The sequence below is a fragment of the Anguilla rostrata genome, chromosome 3 (assembly GCF_018555375.3).
Source record: "Anguilla rostrata isolate EN2019 chromosome 3, ASM1855537v3, whole genome shotgun sequence".
NCBI classification, from domain to species: domain Eukaryota; kingdom Metazoa; phylum Chordata; class Actinopteri; order Anguilliformes; family Anguillidae; genus Anguilla; species Anguilla rostrata.
Window position 1 is genome coordinate 53,492,070 of NC_057935.1, and position 20,386 is coordinate 53,512,455.

Consider the following 20,386-nt stretch of genomic DNA (forward strand, 5'->3'; position numbering starts at 1 on the left):
TGTGCTTCACTCTCTCTACTTTACTTTTCAATGCTCTTGTCCTCTCTGCAGTACTCAGGCCAGCATGCATATGTTTGGAGGGCGAGGATTTGGAGGAAGAGCTAAAGATAGAGGATGGAACATTTTTCAGAATCTAGCTGTCTCTCACTCATTTCTCCAAGCTTGCATACTGCACCTTTAAATGGCAACACCAAAGGCAGTGTTCCACCCTGGATATGTCCAAACAACCTCCTACTCGCAAGCTCACTATCAAAACCATGAAGGAGCATTGATCAGCATCCCCAAGACTTAAACATTTAATCCAGGTTACTGTAAGATTAACACTTTACCATACCTGCTGCTCCCATTTCTCTGTCCAATTTCAGCTATGCCCTGACCAGCTATGTAATGTTACACCAAGGACAGCAAGTCCAGGAGGTATGCAAAATGGAGAATGGTCCTGCATTTTGCCTCAAAGTAGAACATTTTTTTACACCTATTTTTCCCAATTTTGCTAAATGTTTCTTGGAATTCAGTTTAAGTGTGCAAATGATTTGACAGTGAAAATAAAAATTCTAGAACCCTAGGGTCAGCAAATGTAAATGAGGTTTTCAAATGAGGAAAACAGGAGTAATATCATTTTTCTTTAAACCTAAGTATTTTATTACTTACATTACTTTAATATGTACATCCTTCAGTTCAGAAACATTGTCAGACATTCTCAGCTCAGGCAATATAAACACACCTGCTAAAAATGCAGGCAACAATACAGTCACATATAATGTATTTGATATTTTACAATTACTGTACATCAGGTTCATTGTAGGACATACTTTTCAAACATTGATGAAATACAAATTTGGGCTTAATATTGGAAAGCATTTAGTTTGAATGAAAAAAATAATAACATTTCTCACATTCACTGAAAAATGTAATGAGAAATTGGAAATAAAATCAATTAAAAGTAGGTTTACAAAAAAGTGTATGACCAATATATTTGTCACAGATCACAAAAAGGAATTATCATTTCCGATTAGTGGGTGGGTCAAGGGTTCTGTTCATGCATGACTAGACTAATCAAGGATTCTGGGAATGGCAAGAAGTTGACAGTGTGTGTCATAATTTAGAGGGAAAAAAACCTTTTAGGAAAATTGATAGAATGCCTAATTTCCTTCACTTATTGCAGTAAGCCTGTCTACTGAAACAGTGTAACTTAAATTCAAAGCCCTTCACAATGTAATTAGAGCAGGATTTAGAAACTTTGGAGACTGTCACAGTTAGCCAAGTATTTTCCTCAAGGCACAAGTGGGTGTCTGGAGGTTTAAAATACAGCAAGCGACTTAATATCTAAATCTATAAGATTATTTCTTTAATTGATCAATGCTAATCTTTCCCCGAGGGCAGCACGGAGGAGACGGTCCTTTTCTGCACACTTCTCTCCATCTGCTACAGCCCCAGTAGCCCCGTGTCTGTTCTCCCATTCACCTGGGCCCTGGCAGCTCACATCTCTGTTGGGGAGATAAAGTTGTGACAGTTCAGCATAGAAACGGTGGCCCGATTTGCATATCCGATTTGCATATCCAAGCCCCCAGCACAGACGCCTGAGGGGGAGTTATGATTCATGAACAGTGCTAAGAGGTACACCTGCTGATAGTGCTAGCAGGCGAGCATTGGCCTTGTAATGCGACAGGCCTTTTGCTGATAGGGGAGACAGGCACCCACTGCAGTGTTCACTGAGGTAGGGATGACAACAGCATGCGGCAGTGAGAAGACTCAACGTGTGACCAGAAGTCCTGCGAAGGGCACTGAGGTTGCACCCATGACCAAGCAACTTAAACTAATGTGCTTCAGAAAATATACAACCTTACAAATGGAAATAATCTGTACCATGAATTTGTTTCCCCTATTTTTAATCTTCAGTATTCTTGTCACAACCCTATTCCCCATTCATTACATAGCACTGGGTGTATGCTTTAGGCTTGTATATAGGTAACTCACAGGCAATTTCCATTCAAAACATGCTTTTCTGTGTAGAATTTCCCGGTCCTTGTCCTAGTTGATCATCACGTATGTCAGGTTTGTCTCCAACTGGGCTAAATTAATCAGGCTTTTGCTCACAGAAAAGGCACAGATATGTACGGAAATAGTGGGTTTTGCAGCTTTACGAAAAGACACCAAAAGAAGGCTGTGTGATGCAATCTGTGAAACTCCCCTTCTCTACCTGCCAATGCTGCTTGTTCTGGTGTTTCACCACAAGTGCATGGGGGGCGGAGAAAAGGGTTACTGGCACAACTGGAAACACCTGTGGCCAGTGCTGCTAGAGATGTTAAGATGCGCCTCTCGCTAGTCTGAGACACATTTTGGTTTCTGTTTATGCATCGGCCTCCTCGTTCTTTTTCGTTTTAAACCACACAGCACCGCTTCACCACACACTTCACACTTCCGCTCACTGACATCACGGATGAAACTGACTTTCACAGCCCACAGTTATCTTCTTCTTTTTTGTGACTTTAGGTTATTTTTTTTTAAAAACAACATTTGAACTTTACAAATGCTTTAATGGGCATCTCCCTTTTTCCATGGCCACTGAGCCGAGTTGGGACAAGTCCAATGGCAAAGCTGAGGGGCTGTAAACTACCCTGAAGTTGTTTATTTTCACACAACTGCTCTGCCAAGAGTGGTTTATTCTGCTAATTCCATGGCTACTCACAGCAGAAATAGTTCAATGCTGAAATACAATTAAACAGCCATCACTTGGCTGTTAAAGCCACATGTAGTATATTTCATTTGTAAATAGAATGTTCAGTTGAAAGAGAAGAGCTTGCATATTAATCTGAAAAGATGATTAGGCCATTTTCAGAAATGCCCCAAAACAATGCATTATACTGTTTATACACAGTATGTCCACAGGACAGTAAGGGGCAAATTCTGAACCAATCAGAATTCAGAATTTATATGATATTTACAAAAAAAAGCACATCACCATGATCAATATGTAGATTTAAAATACACGCCAGCATTCAAGTGAAAGTGTACTCAACTGATTAATTGAACCCAGATGGAAGAGCATACACAGTGGTCTACAAGAACCGGGACCAAGAAAACGCTGACTACGGATGTTTATTTTTAACATTTGTAGAAATACATTTAATCTTAGGTCACGAATACTAGTCAGATACCACTTGTCAAAATGAACCAACTTCCAATAATAAAGAGTTCCTTCCCCCACACTATTCTTGAAAAAAAAAGAAGCCATACCAGCAAGCTCTCTGTCCAGGCTGTCTATGAAGCTCTGGAGGTCCCCGGTGTCTCCCAGCTTGGCTGCAGAAAAAGAATGAGAGGAAAGAACGTGAGACGGCAAGAATGCCACGCTCTGCACAGAGACCACACCAGTAAGCGCAGTGGAATTTCCTCTGGAATATTCCGAGTGGAACAAACGTTCACTGCCAAAATTACATAACGGGGGGAGAAATTCACACCCCCCACTCTTCTATTTTTCACTATTACAATACTCAACAGATAGAATAGCAGATGACATAATGATATGAGAACAGATAGAATGCATTTTTATAGCACATACAAGAAACCTCTTTCCCAGCCTATAAAAGCCTAGAGGGGTTTGGCGGTGGTGGGATTATATTTTTAAAAAGAAACTTTTAAATCAGAAGTTTTAAAAGGTTTAAAGAAGAAGCCATTTCTTTGAATCACCTCCTCCCTATAATCCCTCCAACATCTCACCTCCAGACTCCAAACATTGCTCCTCAAATAAACTTACATGTAGTGAATAAGATTAAGTGACAATCTTGTTTGGTAGAAGCCACTGGCCAAAAAATGCAAATGATGTTAGAGTAACCTTTAATTTGTTGTGCAACAGATGTGCTAAATTCAGTGAGATGTGCTGAATGATACCTTTAGAAGTGGCAGTCACGCCCGCAATGTCAAGGTCCTCCTCACTAGTGTTCAGGCTACCACCCAATGACTGATCCCTGCCTGGGAGAGGGAGGTACAATCACACAGTGCCTCAAAACTCATGGCCAATTACACATGCAGCAATGTAACCACAAACACACACCTACTGTAAAACCCATCACTTCAGCTAATTCCCTTTCCTACGTGTTCTGTTATATTTATTACGTTCGATTTTAGTAGGTGCTACATTTAGCACGCAAACATTAGAATGTGTAATATGAGTACACATAGGTAATGAAAACAAGTCAGGTCTGTTGAGAAACCAAATGTTTTGCTGACAAACTAAAGATTCAGAAGTTTTCAGGTGTCTGTTTTAACATTATCTGTAACATTTAAAAAAATGTATATGTAGGCTACTGCCAGGCCCCCCTTGCGAAAGTGATCATTCAATCTCAATATTAGGTTAAATTTATACTAATCCAGGTGTGTAAATATATTTATTCTACAACCACAACACTGATTGTTAAAACCCAAACTAAGCACCATTTTGGTTAACATTCAGTTTTTAATTTTGTTGCATATATAATAAACACACTTTGGAAATCTACAATGGTCATGTGTATCACTACTGTTTGCATTCGTTTAAATTACAACGTCAGAAGGCGCTGGACTGTGATGGGAGGCGCAGTAATCGATTGTGGCGCTTGTAGTTCTTAATTGCACATTAACATGGGCGCCAAGGGCGTTCAACTCGCGCCTAGGAGCTGAAATTTGTACCTATTGATTTGGTGATTGCTGACCCAACGTGGTACAGAGCCACTCTATTCTTAGTATAAATAATCTATTGAACTAAATGCGTTAAACCTGGAGTGTGGTATATGATCAAGTTCACACCTACACAACCTAAATAGAATAATGTTGGTAAAGTTCAGCCGACGTGATGATAGTTTACTCACTGTAGTCTGAGTCTTCTATCCCGCTATCGCTCACTCCATCGTTCATGTCGTTGCGTCTTTTCGCCTGTTGCAGGTGCTCGTCGTAAAGATGGGGTGTACTCAACGACGGTTCCCTGAGCTCCTCCACCACACAATGAAACTCTTGGAGTAAATCGTCCAGCTCAGTCTCCAGTTCTGAAAGATGGGTTTAAAACGTTTAAAAGTTCTCATAGCATCCCAGGCCCACACAAACCACGACAATCAAAGTAACTTGCTGTCAGAATGAATGAGCAGTTATCACAATTTCTATATAAACATCAACGCAAAGTTACCTCTAAAGTAGGCTACATGTTGCCGAAACAGACAAGCAGATACATTTTGCACCTTTACAATGTGTTCTGACTACTTTAATATGACATTAAACATGGTTATTAGTTTTGGTCATTGATGAAGCCATTAGGCTACTGTGTAGTTAATTTGATTATTTGAATTAGATTTTTTCCTCTCTTTTTTTTCTTTTTTTTTTATTTGCCCAAATGCTTTGTAATAGCTACTTGTGTTGTATCCTTACTTAGTGAGAGTAAAGATAGTGATAACTGGAACGACCAAAAGCGATCTGTCGTGAATAGCCATTGTTCAATCAATAAGACATTTCACTTACCTGGAAAGTTTACAGATGACATTATTAACTAAGGAACAAAATGCTTTTTATTAAGTCGGAAGTAGACAGTAGTCCTCCTGTATGTGCAAATGTCGTGTACGTGTCTCTCGTTCTACATTTATTGTATCAACAGTCTCCTACATTGCAGTGAGTTTTAGCTACGCCCAATGAAGTGTCAGATGCTCCGAGGTTGCAGTGCGTGGGTGGGCGTAACGGAAACAACGTGCAGAAAATGCCGCCTCTGTAAAACTTAAAATAGTTACTGACGCAAATCTCCCCTTCTCGAATGGGAATTTTTTTTTTTACTCAGCATTGTAAATACTGTATATCCCTTAGGTGAAAACAAATTCAAGCATGGTGTCAGTAATATTATAATGTGTACATTGTGGAGGACAACCTTTGGTCCTCCTTTATGCAACGCTGCTCACAAATTACAAATATTGAAAGTCTTACCGAAATACTAAACAACCGGGAGAATGGAGGTATATTAATTTCAATAAACGATTCCAAAACAGTAGCTTGAAAATCATGTACTGCGCGATCTGCATTAGGTCGAGCAAAAAACCTCCATAAATAGAAGTACTGAGTCATAGGTTGTGGTGATATGGCTATTTTCTAGAAATATGTGATTACTGTTCACTGTAATTGAGCGAATTATTCAAACATAAATCTACCTTTGCCGGCAAGTTAGTATCCAAGCATACCATGGCTCTGAGTATAACAACCGAGAGAATGGAGGTCTATTAATTCCAATAAACGATTCCATAACAGCAGCCTGAAAATCGTGTACCGCGAGATCTACATTAGGTCCAGGAGCAATTGTAAAATAAATAAATAAATAAATAAAAGCACTGAGTCATAGGTTGCAGTGATATCACTTGTTATAGTAAGATGTGATTACTTTTTACTGCGATTGAGCAAATTATTCAAACATATCACGCTTTGCCAGTGAATATCCAAGCATACCAAGCTGGAGGGTGCTTTTGATGCAAGGGAGGTTTGTTCATCTGCTGCATAATGCAGCTAGTCATGTCTCAGAGCATAAGCTGGTGGAAATTGAAGGTCACAGGGGTCAGTCATAGAACTCTAGTCCAGTCCACCTCCAGGTAAATGCTAATTATTGAAGTTAGCAATGCAACACAATTTATTTGTTTTCATGTATTTAAATTCAACATGGTTGTGGATCTTTGTTAATACCGGGTTGTTTTGTATCCTCTTGTCCTGGGTCTTGTAGTAAAGGCAATGGAACCATGAACTCTAGCAAGTGCCAAGACATTTTGGCCAATAACCTGGCTTCCTCTATCAGGAAGCTCAAACTTGTCTGCAAATGGATCTTTCAGCAAGACAACGATCCCACACATACCTTAAAATCAACAAAGAAACATAAACTGATTACACATTATTGTTTTGCAATGGCCTTCTGAGACTCCAGAGTTGAATGCTGTATGATCTTGGTAGATTCTGTATGGAGGAATTGTCAAAGATCTGCCACAATGTGTTCACAAATCGTATAAAACACTATAAAGTACCAAGCAGTACTGTGGTCCTTGCAAAGAGAGGGTACACAGATGACTCACTGAAGACGAGGGAGTGAATTCAGCAGGACTTTCCACACCTGAAAATTTTAATATAGCTTAGTACTTGTATTACTTTATACAGTCTTTTTTGTTCATCTTTATTAAAGCTGTGAATCATTGGAGGGCATTGTGTGTGTGTGTGGGGGCATGTATTACTATCTTTGTGAGAACCAAATGTCCCCCACAAGGATAGAACGATGAGGAAAATTATGCAAGGTGGGGACCTTTTGCTGGACCTCCTCAAGTTCAAGAGGCTGTTTTAGGGTTAGGACTTAGGGTTAGGGTTAGGGTTACAATTAGGTTAAGGTTAGGGTTAAGGTTAGGCATGTAGTGGCTGGGGTTAGGGTTAGGGTTAGAGGTTACGGAATGAATGTAAGTCAATTGAAAGTCCTCACAAGTATAGCAATACAAACATGTGTGTGTGTGTGTGTAATGACTGGTTCATCTGTGGAATAAGACAATGAATACGCTTAATTGGACTTACCACTCCACTTCTGCTAGTTAATACATTGGAGCAAGAGATCCATCTAGGGGGAATTTAAAAGAAAAATGAAATGCACTAACAGTATAATTACAGTTAAGCAATATGTCAAATAAAGCTTCTGATCTATGTCAGTAGTGCAGCATTCTACCTGTAAAACATGAAATTTGACCACATGGTGGCAGCATTGGTGTTATCTGAGAAATTGGTATGTGTATTATGCATTTTATCCTTTTTCCATTTTTGTTTGATTACCTAATTTTTTAGACATTTTACAGTCATTAGCTGAAGCATTTTCTGTCTTCCATAAGATGTCATTATACAATGAATTTTAAATGAAGTAGCTGGCAATGAACAAAATTGTTTATGCCTATTTATTTTGAAGAACAACAAGATAGCTATGTGATATGTGGCTATCCAGCAAGAAAAAAAAAATGTTTCAAGAATGCTGAGGCTTGACTGTCATTTATCTGTGAGATAGCATCATAATGAGAACATTCCCCCAGACAGCCTTAGTACATATTTATTTTTCCAGTTCTGTCAAAATCAGAGGAAAAAAAAACATTACCAAAATGCCCCTTTAAAACTTATTGGCAACATCCCTTGATGGTCTTTTAGTTTTGAAAAACATCATGGAGGAAATGTGTCAAAAACATTTTTTGAATATTGTAAATGAAAGTAATGAAATGGCTTTGAAACATAAAAAATTGACAACGTTACAAAATTAACATGAAATATCTTCCTGATAAATGAACATGAAGGACCATCAACAGTACAAAGAATCATTTTTGATGGATTAAGAAAACTGAACAATGTTCTAATATTTCACAGGGAAGTCCTACAATGTTCCTTGTGATTTCATTGCAATGTTTGAGGGAAATCCAGGAAAAGGGATTAATGCACATTCTATTCACCTTAATGTTCCTCTTGCAAAAATTGCTAGATGCATATATGTTCTGTCCTACTGGGTGACAAGGAATATAAATTTATAAGTAAATTTCTAAGAATAAGTTTGCATATTATATATTTATTTTTATTATTATTGTTCCATGGTGATACATAAACTATGAAACGCCAGGGAAGGTCTAATTGTGCAAACACTATACAACTCCTGACATATTTGCTTTGTTCTCTTATCTGAGGCTGTTGTGTTGTTTTCATTATGACGTTGTTCAGCAATGCTACTGAGAACATCAACAGGGTTACATGGAAACCCGCACTACATACATAATACTATAAACACGCAGCAGAATGCTCATACATAAAGTGATGTGATTGGCTGCACCCTGCCCAGTCCTGGCCTCGCTCACCTGAGAAGAGGGAACGGCAGAGTCAAATGCTGCCACTGTGCAGTCTGGCGTGCACTGGAGTCCTCCAGCAATGGGAACATGTGCTGTGAGAAAGGACACGGGGATATGTGTTAATATGAGCAGGAGCACTTCACTGCAGGTCAGTACACGCGCGCTATCTTTTGAGCGGCTTTGCGCCTCTATAGATCTTCCCTGTCATTTGCAAAGGTCTCCATTTGACACGATTTACAATGAAATTTTGCCAGGAAGGCTCTATAAACGTCAACTGAAACAAGTGTGCCCTTGTCAAGAAAATGTAACAAAAAAATGTGACTGATACATTATTTGTAATCATCAAATATCTTCATGTCACTTGAAACATTACTATGTAATAGGAGGAATGTTCCGCACCAGATTTCCATCATAGATTCTGGTTTATTTGACATCATGAGCCACATGACACACTTAATGATATAAAACAAAAGCCTTGGAAACAAATGGGACTGATTACTTTGCATTGCACAGTTCTGCTTTTGTTCATTTATAATAATTATATGATGAATTAAACGACTTTGTACTGCAATCTTGGTGGTAACTTAAATTTAACATTGTCTTCACATTTGTCAGTGGATTTGTTTCTTGTCAGAAAAGTCATCGTTATGACGCCTGTTAGTCAAGAACGAGAGAATAATGGGTACATTTCTGCAGTTATTTCAGTTATGAATCCAGGTCAGAACAGCCATATTAAATGGAAGCAATGCATCTATGTTAGATATTCTTTATTGCGTGTTGTATACAGAAAATAAAAACTCTTTATCGCATCTGAAAACTGGAGAGAGTGTAAGTAGATTGAGTGAGCAGAATGTTAAAAAGCATGGCTTGGATCATGTCCTCATCTGACAGCAACTTTTCAAAGCAACACACATTGTGTTATATTTACACATGAGCTTACTTACATTCCACCAGGTATTCAAACATTGATTATGGTTTCCTAACATTATTCTCAGTGGTTTAGTTCACTTAAGCTTCACATTGTCAGTATTTCAATGTGTCTCATGTTAGTATAGATTTGAACTGAAACTGCGTATGTACTGACCAGCCACTTTATTAGGCAAACCTATCCATTACCGGATAGGATCCCCTTTTGGCTCCAAAACAGCTTGAAATCTTTGCGGCATGGATTCAACAAGATGATGGAAACGTTCCTTCTGGGTTTTGTTCCATGCTGACTTGATAGCATCACGTAGTTCCTGCAGATTGTTCGGCCTCACATTCACGCTGTGAACTTCCCATTCCCCCTCATCCTAAAAGTGCTCTATTGGATTGAGACCTGGGGACTGTGCAGGCCATTGGAGTAAACTGACTGTTATGTTCATAGAACTAGTTTGACATGAGGTGGACTTCATGACATGGTGCAATAACCTACTAAAAGTATCAATTTGAAAAAGAGAAACTGTGGTCATAAAGTGATACACAAGGTCAGCATCAATGCTAAGGTATGCTGTGGCATTTAAATAATATTAAGGGGCCTAATTTGTGCCAGGAAAACGTTTCCCACACCATTACACTACTAGCACCAGCCTGCACTGTTGACACAAAGTAGGATGGATCCCTGGATTCATTCTGTTTACGCCAAATTCTGACCTTGCAGTCTGCTTGTAGAAGCAGAAATCGAGATTCGTCAGACCAGGCAATGTTTTTCCAATCTGCAGTTGTCCAGTTTTGGTCATAATGTGCCCACTGTAACCCCATCTTCTTGTTCTTAGCTGACAGGAGTGGAACCTGTAGCCCATCTGCTTCAAGGTTTGAGGTGGTCAGAGTTCAGAGATGCCCTTATGCACACATGTTGTCAACAGCTGTTTGGGCATTTGTGGTCTTTCTGATGGCTTATACAAGTCTGCCCATTCTCCTCTGACCTCTCTCATTAACAAGGTGTTTCCGGCCACAGAGCTACCTCTCGTTGGATGTTTTTTTTTGTTTATCGCACCATTAAACACTAGAGACTGTAGTGCATGAAAATCCTACATGGACAGTTGTTTCTGAGATGCTGGAACCACCACATCTGGCACAAACAATCATACCATGGTAAAAGTCTCTTAGATCACATATCTTACCCATTCTAATGTTTGGCTGGACAAAACTGCTTTATATATTGAGTTCCAACCACATGATTTGCAGTTTGGAGGAGCAGCCTATTTGTATTAACAAGCAAGTATGCCTAATAAAGTGGCTAGTGAGTGTCTATAATAAATGATAATAATATAATACATTTATTTGTAATAAATTGGAAATTGACATTGAATAATTAAAATAAATCTGAAATGGATGACTCTAGTATCTTATTATATTGGAAGTAAAGGAACAGCACACACACTTCAAAGTAGTGAAATTAACCCCCTGCACTTTTTTTTGGATCATAATTCAAATAATTTCATCCTGCCTGAACATGTTGTTGGTTTAGATAACTGGTGAGACAGGATGCAGATATAATCAGCATACCAAACTCTGAACACTGACTTTGAAGTGAACTGACTTATTTCATCCTGTATATAGATTTATCTTGTTGCTCTGAATTTAACATTTCTATTTTTTTATTGTTGAATATTTTTTCCAGTGTTTTTTTGCAGTTACGTTTTCTGCATTGAAAAAAAATGTAATAGTGAATTGCATTATTTATTATATTAAATAGCAATATTAGTATTAGAGTTTGTGCAGCATGAACTGATTCTGACCAAGCAGAGGCTAGTCTGTGTGTTAAGGTGCCATTTGTCTGGTATCATGAATGAATGGGTACCAATACATGATATAGTGCTGTTTATATATCAAGCAGATGTATAATAACAGTGTTCCATCAAGGATTTGCACATAAAGGCTGCTGGTACTGCACCCATGGTTATGGTTATACAGTGATTGTATAATGCTGCTGCTATTTACGCAGGATGTTTAATATAAACTCTTCTTTTCAGAAGGTTCTGGGCCTGGTTCTGCTTCAGCAGATGCTGTGCAGCAGTGTAGAGATCCACCTATCTGTCCAGGAGGAGCAGCCAGAGGGCATCAAAATTGGAAGAATTGCCCAAGACTTTCCTCCACCATATAATTTCCTGACTTCCAATAAGCACATGAGGCTGGACACAAAAACAGGGGACCTGTACACTACTATGCACACCATTGACCGGGAGATGTGCCCACAACTGCCAACCACAACAGGGGCGTGTCTGATCCAGCACCTTGCAGTGGCCGGCCCAGATGAGGAGGTCATCAAGGTCACCGTGGAGGTAGAGGACATCAACGATAACTCGCCTCACTTTCCGGTGGAAGAGGTTCGCCTCAGCATGCCAGAGGATGTTGCTGTGGGGACCAGTTTCCTTCTGGATGACCAGGCTCAGGATGATGACGCAGGCAGTAATGGAGAGTTGTGGTACCGCTTGGACGACCCTGACGGGTTCTTCAGCGCAAAAGAGGCAGGCCCATTGCTGGTGGTGGTGGTAAGACGGCCATTGGACCGGGAGGCCCGGGACACCCATCTCCTGACCGTGGTCGCGACTGATCGCGGGGTCCCGTCGCGGAGCAGCACGGCCATTTTGGTTGTGGAAGTGACTGACATCAATGATAACTGTCCAGCATTCCGCCCTGACAGCCCCAAGTCCGCCTTTGTCCGGATGGATGCGCCTAGGGGCACGGCAGTAACCCGTGTCAGGGCCGTGGACCCCGACCTCGGCCCCAACAGTGTGATCATATACTCCTTCAGTCCCAAGACTTCTGACAAGTCCAGAGAGCTGTTTTCCCTGGACAGCCACAGTGGGCAGATTACCCTGGCTGGCGCTATTGATAGCAATGGCCCCGCTGAGTATACGCTGCGAATCCTGGCCACCGGCCAATCCTGCCCCCCTGTTGTGACACAGGTAACAGTATCCATACTCCCGGCAGCCAGCCAGAGGCCGGTGATGAAGATCAGGTACATAGCAGAGCATCGAGAAGGGACTATACTGATAGAGGAGAACCAGCCCCCCACAGTCCTGGCCCTCCTGGAGCTGGAAGACGCGTCCCCTGTGAAAGGCGCCCCATCCATTGCGGGGGAGGTGCCTTTTTTTCTGAGACCACAAACTGGCAACTACCTCCTGCTAACATCGAAGCCCCTAGACTTTGAACAGATATGCAAATATCATGTTTCCATTCGAGTTGAAGACAGCCGGCTCCCTGGGGGGCGTGAGGAGATGGTGATCACAGTCATAGTGTTGGACGTCAATGACAATGCCCCGCAGTTCCAGCAGCCCCATTATCAGGTGGAAGTGGAGGAGAACAATGCACCTGGGACGACCCTAGTGCACATCAGAGCTACCGATCTGGACAGCTTGCTGAATGGCAAAGTGACTTACAGACTAGGCCCTCATACAGCAGCCATGTTTAGCATCGAGCCTGTTACTGGCCGTGTGTCAGTGGCAGTCACTCTGGACAGAGAGCATCAGGAGTTTCACAATTTCACTGTGCTGGCCAGGGACAATGGCTCTCCTGCTCTGGAATCTACCACCAGTGTGTCCGTTCGCGTGCTGGACCAGAATGACAACGAGCCTGTCTTCGCCAACACAGACTTCATCTTCTTCATCCCAGAGAACTTCCCTCGCCTTGGCCAGGTTGGAGTGGTGGGTGTCAGGGACCCAGACGCTGGGGGCAACGGGAAAGTGGAGGTCCAGGTGCTGAATGGCAGCAGTCCCTTCATGATGGACAATGCCCGGGGGACCCTGCGCTGCGTGGCCGAGATTGACCGTGAGATGCAGGACCGCTATGAGCTGTGGCTCCTGGCTCACGATGGTGGTGACCCCTCACTCTCCTCTACCGCCCGGGTCACCATCTTTGTGGAGGACGTCAATGACAACCGGCCTCAAGTGATCCTCCCCTCCAGCAACCTGTCCTGCCTGACTGTGTCCCCCACCACCCTCACTGGGGCCACTGTCACCAAGATCTACGCCATCGACGAAGACTCTGGGATCAACGCTGACATCAGCTACCGCATGGTGGCCTCAGAGCCACACCGCAGCAGCCCGTTTCTGATTGACGCACGCTCGGGGAACGTCACGCTTGCCCAGCAACTGCTGCTAAGCGACCACGGGCTGCACCACCTCTTCATCGTGGTGAGTGATGGCGGAGAGCCCATCCCCCTGTTGTCTTCTGTGTGGGTCAATCTCCTGGTCAATGAGACGCAGGAGCCCTGCACTCTGAGCACTGTGCCTATGCCTGTGCCCTTCCATTTCACACACCTACCCTCCCAAAAGACCATCTGTGAGGGGGACCCATCGGACGTTAAATACGCCCAAAACATCCTGTTAGTGGGCCTTGGCATGTTGGTGTGTTCTGCCATTATGCTCCTGGGAACTGTTATATTGTTCATAAAACAAAGAACACTACGGAAAAGCCACCAGAAGCATGTTTCTAAAGGTTGTGAAATCCCACTGAAACTGAAGGAGACCTACAGTACTGTCGATTGGACAGATGTACAGTGAGATGGGCCTAAACCAAGATCCATATTTTGTCATTTTTATACAAAAATACAGACGTTTCTTTATTTATACTATATGTATGTGGACACCTGACATCCAACATCTCATCCAAAATTATGGGCATTAATATGGAGTTGGTCCACCCTTTGCTGCTATAACATCCTCAACTTATACTAGATGTTGCTAACATTGCTGCTGGGATTTGCTTCCATTCAGCCACAAGAGCATTAGTGAGGTTGGGCGCTGATTGGGTGATTAGGCTTGGCTCGCAGTTGCCTTTCCAATTGATCCCAGAGGTGTTGGATGGGGTTTAGGTCAAGGTTCTTTGCAGGCCAGTCAAGTTCTTCCAGACCGTTCTCAACAAAAGAACTTTCTATATGGACCTTGTTATGTGCTGGGGGCATTGTCATGCTGAAACAAGAAAGGGTCTTCTCCAAACTATTGGGGAAGCACATTGTCTAGAATGTGATTGTTGCATTAGGATTTTCCTTCACTGGAACTAAAGGGCCTTGCCAAAACCACGAAAAGCAGCCCCATACCAAGGGGTGTCCATATACTTTTGGTCATATAGTGTATGTTACATAAAGTTATAACCAAAAGTACAATTCATATTGAACTCAAGCAGGAAAAGTATATATTTGATTCCAATTGGTTGTCTATTTGTGTACATTACAAATTTATAATCTGGTAAAAGGTCTCCAGCCTCCAAAAAATAGAAAATAATGTTCTCAGAATACACTTGGAGGCAAAAATGTTGCCCAGAATGTATTATCATGTCGTAAATCATTGCAGTGTGAGTTTACAAACTATAATAAATGTTTGTGGTCTTTATAATGTTGATCATAGTATCATAAACTACTTTTACAACTGCTCCATTAGCTTTTAACATTGGCTTCTGTTGGAAAAAGCTTGTAGCACATATGATTCAAATCAAATTATGAACATTAATAACATAACATTAATAACATTTCTCTCATGTCTGAGTGAAACTGCACAAGAGAACGCTGTTGTAAAGGGGTGTTTCTGTTGCAGGAGACATTATATATTTTAGTTTCTGAACATTTGACATTTCCCAGATTTGCTGTGCTGTCACACACAAGAGGGAAAATACAAAATAATTAAGAATACAACAATAGGAGAAAAAAAACACATAAAGCCACAAGAACTAAGATACATTTTTTAAAATTATATTTTTTACAGTGAGCCATTAGTCTCTAGATGTGGGTATTGTATGAGATTTGGCTGAGGCCATGCTGTTCCTCAGGCACTAATTAAATTGTCCAGTAAAGGTATTTTAACCCATTCAACCCATTCTCTCTCTCTCTCTCTCTCTCTCTCTCTCTCTCTCTCTCTCTCTCTCTCACTCACTCACTCACTCTCTCTCTCTGTTAAAGTAACTATCATTGGTCTTTTAGAATAATCAGCATCCATAAGGTAGGAAAAGGTTCTTGGTGATTGGAGTGATTACAAGCTGTCGGCCGTAATCTCCTTGACGACCCGACTTTGGGGGTTTAACTCATGTCATACTCTACATTAGAGTCTAATGGGTGGCTGTTTGAGGGATTTCAGAGCACAAAGAGGTCTAGGATTTCCATTCAAAGTTGGTGTTGAAAGTTTCTCCGAGTTGGTGAGGGAAGGGAGGGGACCAGTCTGGCAGTGTGAACAGGTGAGTGGGCGAATTAGAGGCGCATACTGAGCCATCTCAAGTCACAAAGTGTTCTGTTACCTGATAGCGAGCATTCTCGTGCCACAGTTCAGAGGCTCCTCCTACACCCCCACTCCCTACTACATGCGATAGAAAAAAGGCACCAAAGTGATTTGGTTTCACTCAAGAGCATTCTGCTTTGCATTGTGTCCACCTGACTATCTCAGGGTGTCAGACTTCACTGATGCGGTGCGGCAGGAACACTTATGCTTAGTTGGTTTCAAGAAATTGTTGCCAAATATATATGTTTACATTGCTCACCAATGTCTTGCATTCAACTAAAAAATAAATTAAAAGATTTGGCATCTATTAAAAGTATGTATCACACCAAGTAGGGTTCTCATTAAGGTCAGGTGTATATTTCCCATGACTTTTGGAAGATGTTTCAAAGATAAGTGATAATATATTTAAGGACAATTCTGTTACAGGTAGGAGACCAATGATAAATTTACTAAATGAAGTGAACTATTTCATATGTACACATACCTGATTAGCATTCATGGCTTGATATAAAGCTTCATCTTTCAATTAGCCCATGTGTGCTTTTTCTCTCACACTTTGCTGTGGCCAGGTTGCCCAGGCTGTAGGTATTATGTCCCATAGTTTATGACAGTTTGTGCCACTCGTAGCTATGCTGAAGGTGCTGTATTGTGTGAGAGGACCAATGGAGTTCATGCTAGTGAACACAGTCCAAGGTAATGCGGATGATGGAGACTCTGTCAATCGATCAAATTGAGAGACTATTACAGAATTCAGTTAAGCTGTCATTTTGTTCAGATTGCTTAGACACAGACACAGTTATGATCACAGAAAGGCAAAGAAACCTATCACTGGTCCATAGTGTATGAATGAGGGTCTTATCTGCACAGTTTGGTAGCTTTCTAGATTTACTGTTTGATGCACTTTCCCCGTGTAAGTCTATTTCTTCAGGGGCCAATTTGCTGTAAACTAACAAAATCTGATAAATCTTTTGGTGAATACCAATGGCATAGCGTTGAATGCCAAATTATTTCCCTCTTTGGTCATAATTGTATTACAACAACTAAATACTGATGAACTTGGGATGTTTTGAAGATGGAAGAGCAGAGGGGAAAGCACCTTTTTGAGATGCATTACTTTCAGTGATTTGTGTCTGCATGGAAATGCAGTGGCAGATGTTTCTGCTTGTGACTCACTCATTCATGAATTTGTTGTTGCTAATCTATATTACAGAATTGTTCATCTAGACCACACAATATAAAGCTAATGAGTTATCAGCAAAGTGAGAATGCACTTCCAGGGCTGAAATTAACTGATACAGTCGTGTGCTTATATTGATGTACTGGCAAGCTGCCCCCCATAAAGCCTATACATGTTTGAACAGATCTGTGGCAAACAAAAAACAAGAAAAGAAAACTGAACAGAAAATCACTGTGGCAAAAAGTTGCAGTTAGGAATGAGATTCAGATCATTTTATCTCTTAATCTCTTTCCTCTTTCCTCACAAATAATCTCAGGAAGCATCAGACAAATGAGATATCTAATAACGTCAGTAACGAACAGTTGATTTCTTGTTTGGTCACTTTAGCATGCACACACATGCTTTCCTGAAACACCAAAGACACGAGGAATTACCACCAACACACAGGGGGACTTTAAACAAGCAGCACAGGGCAGTATGTGCACATGCCTGTTTGTATGTTTGTATCATAAATATCTGTAAATTCATTTTGAACTAAGAATTCTCTATAGCACTGTGGTGATAGCCTGAGAAGGTTGCGCAGCATTGTGGCAGTACGACTGAGATGATTCATAGAGTGGTTATGTTGACAGGTTTACCCAGGAGTACCACCAGAGTCACAAGAGCATGAGTTTAATAGAAAAGCAAATTACAAAGCCACCTCTTTAGGGAGTTGACGACTAAATGGAAACAAAATATCCTCAGGGGTTAAGGAGAGGTGTTGATTTTAGAAACATTTGTTAGCAGTTTACTGTTTTAACCAGGTCCCTTTCATTAGTAATGTTGAGCGATTCAGTCTAAAGATAAATATATCAGTCATGTGTACATTGTTGCACATTTTATTTAAAAATAAAGCTGGACAGAGCAAAGACAAGCAACTCAAGCAATGCAAAGAAATATGCACTTAAAAACACAATTAAAAAGAAAGTTACAATGCCATAGGAGATCATCATTAAAAACTGTGACATAAATCCATATAATGACAAAAATCATAAAAAGCTTAATTCGTATAAATTATTTTTCTATGAAGCATGTGCAGTAAAAACCTTCAGGCAATGGGTGTCAAATTACACAACAAATGCTTGAACTGGCAAACCAAATCCTACAGAAATTTCTAAATATTTTTTCACCACAGAACCAGTTAACCTGTTGGAACAAAATTTTAATTTGTTCATGTTTTAGTTATCTTTGCCATGGCTGACAAATATATTTGTTCTACCACTTTGAAAGGCAGTACTTAAACGTGTGCTATTGGCCCTTCATAAATATTTTCTATAAAAATAGAGATCACTATCCAATTGCTCAAATTTCCTGACAAGGGGATCTGTGTTATTTATGACCAACAGCTAAGGATCATTTTCTGAATCATCCTCTTTTGGGAATCTTTTACACTGAAACAGTAATATATTCCACTGAGCTTGTGACAATGCTGAGGAAATTGTATTGAATTCACCCAGAACTTAATTCCATTTCATACTCTTTGATAGTTCAGTGAGCAGATTGTTCTCCTTTTTGGCTCATACATAGTAACTGAAGTGAAACACAAATTTCTCCATCTCAATACTTTAGTGCTAACAGAAACGGTAAGGATGAACCAGTCATTTTATAATGCTTCCAGGAAGTGATTGGTTATTTCAAAAGTTAATGATTATCATAAGCGCTCTTTCGAAATCCTGCCAATTGGAGGAATTTGGTTCTTTGTAATGTAAAACTTGTAGTTCCAAGGTTTAGATCAATAACAATTTATTAATAAAGCAAAAATAGTCTTCTTTACAGCATGGAACATACCAGGTACCACAAAAAAAGAGAAAACACAGGTAAGACGTGTGATTCAAAAGCAGCCTGTATGTTGGTTTGACAGAAATCAGGTATTGTGTCTGTCACACACCACTGTGACACCCCTGGGAGGGAGATGAAACAGGTCCAGGAGTGGACCATCGGTTGCCACATGGAGAGAGAAAGAGAGCGCACACACACACAAATAAACATCCACCTTCACCCTTCCCCCTCAAGGGTTCCGGCCAAAAACAATAAACTAGAATAGACTACAACAACAAAGACAAAAGAAAGTATGCGCAATGCCAAGCATCGGATGGAGTGGTGTAAAGCACACCGCCATTGGACTCTGGAGCAGTGGAAATGCGTTCTCTGGAGTGATGAATCATGCATCACTATCAGGCAGTCTGACAGAAAAAGCTGGGTTTGGTGGAATACATAGTGCCAACTGTACTGGCCCGAATAGTACCAACTGTAAAATTTAATAGAGGAGGAATTACAGTCTGGGGCTGTTTTTCCTGGTTAGGGAAAGGCCCCTTAGTTCCAGTGAAGGGAAAACTTAATGCTACAGCATACAATGCAATGAGAACTGTGCGCTTTCAACTTTGTGGCCTAAGTTTGGGGAAGGCCCTTTCAACATTGTGGCAAAAGCTTGGGGAAAGCCTTTTCCTGTTTCAGCATGACAATGCCCCCATGCACAAATCAAGGTCCATTACTAAATGGCTTGCTGAGTTTGGTGCAGAAGAACATGACTGGCCTGCACAGAGCCCTGACTTCTACCCCAAACACCTTTGGGATGAATTGGATTGCCGACTGCGAGCCAGGCCTTACGCCCAGCATCAGTGCACAACCTCACAAATGCTCTTGTGGCTGAATTTAAGCGAATCCCTGCTGCAATGTCCCAAAATCTACTGGAAAGCCTTCCCATAAGAGTAGAGACTGTTACAGCAGCAAAGGGTGATCCAACTCTGTATTAATGCCCACTGTTTTGGAATGAGATGTTCAACAAGTACAGATGGGTGTGATGCTCAGGTGTCCACATACTTTTGGAAATGTATTGTAGCCAACTTTATTTTAGGGTGTGATTTGTTTGCTGGTGTCATATGAGAAATTCCACAGTTCTTAGTTGATTTTTCTTAAAATCTATGAATGTGTTCCATCTCAGATGATTGGAAACACACCAATAGTATTTTTCTCTAGATTTCTGACAGTGTTCTATTAATGTGGAGTCACATCTAGTTGGCACCTATTCATCTTCTCAAATTGCCCTTCACTTCCCACATTCCCAGACTCTCTTGTACCTCAGCCATGTCTTTCAAAATATAAGTAGCAAGTGTGAGAAGATGGATTTCCTGTTCCAC

General features: G+C 40.9%; 2 protein-coding genes across 2 annotated transcripts; one reads left to right on the forward strand and one right to left on the reverse strand.

Annotated features, from left to right (window-relative positions):
- Window positions 1–618: 618 nt before the first annotated feature.
- On the reverse strand, window positions 619–5,644 carry si:dkey-27i16.2 (regulator of cell cycle RGCC-like). The gene is made up of 5 exons (XM_064328190.1): window positions 5,485–5,644; window positions 4,845–5,018; window positions 3,889–3,969; window positions 3,238–3,300; window positions 619–1,487 (listed from the first exon to the last, which is right to left on the reverse strand). Exons 1-5 carry the CDS (start codon window positions 5,504–5,506, stop codon window positions 1,480–1,482), a joined length of 348 nt encoding a protein of 115 aa, XP_064184260.1. The 5' UTR covers window positions 5,507–5,644; the 3' UTR covers window positions 619–1,479.
- Window positions 5,645–8,858: 3,214 nt separating this feature from the next.
- pcdh20 (protocadherin 20) lies at window positions 8,859–15,160 on the forward strand. Its single transcript, XM_064328191.1, has 2 exons — window positions 8,859–8,991; window positions 11,798–15,160. The coding sequence occupies exons 1-2, from the start codon at window positions 8,923–8,925 to the stop codon at window positions 14,327–14,329; spliced, it is 2,601 nt and encodes an 866-aa protein (XP_064184261.1). The 5' UTR covers window positions 8,859–8,922; the 3' UTR covers window positions 14,330–15,160.
- Window positions 15,161–20,386: the final 5,226 nt, after the last annotated feature.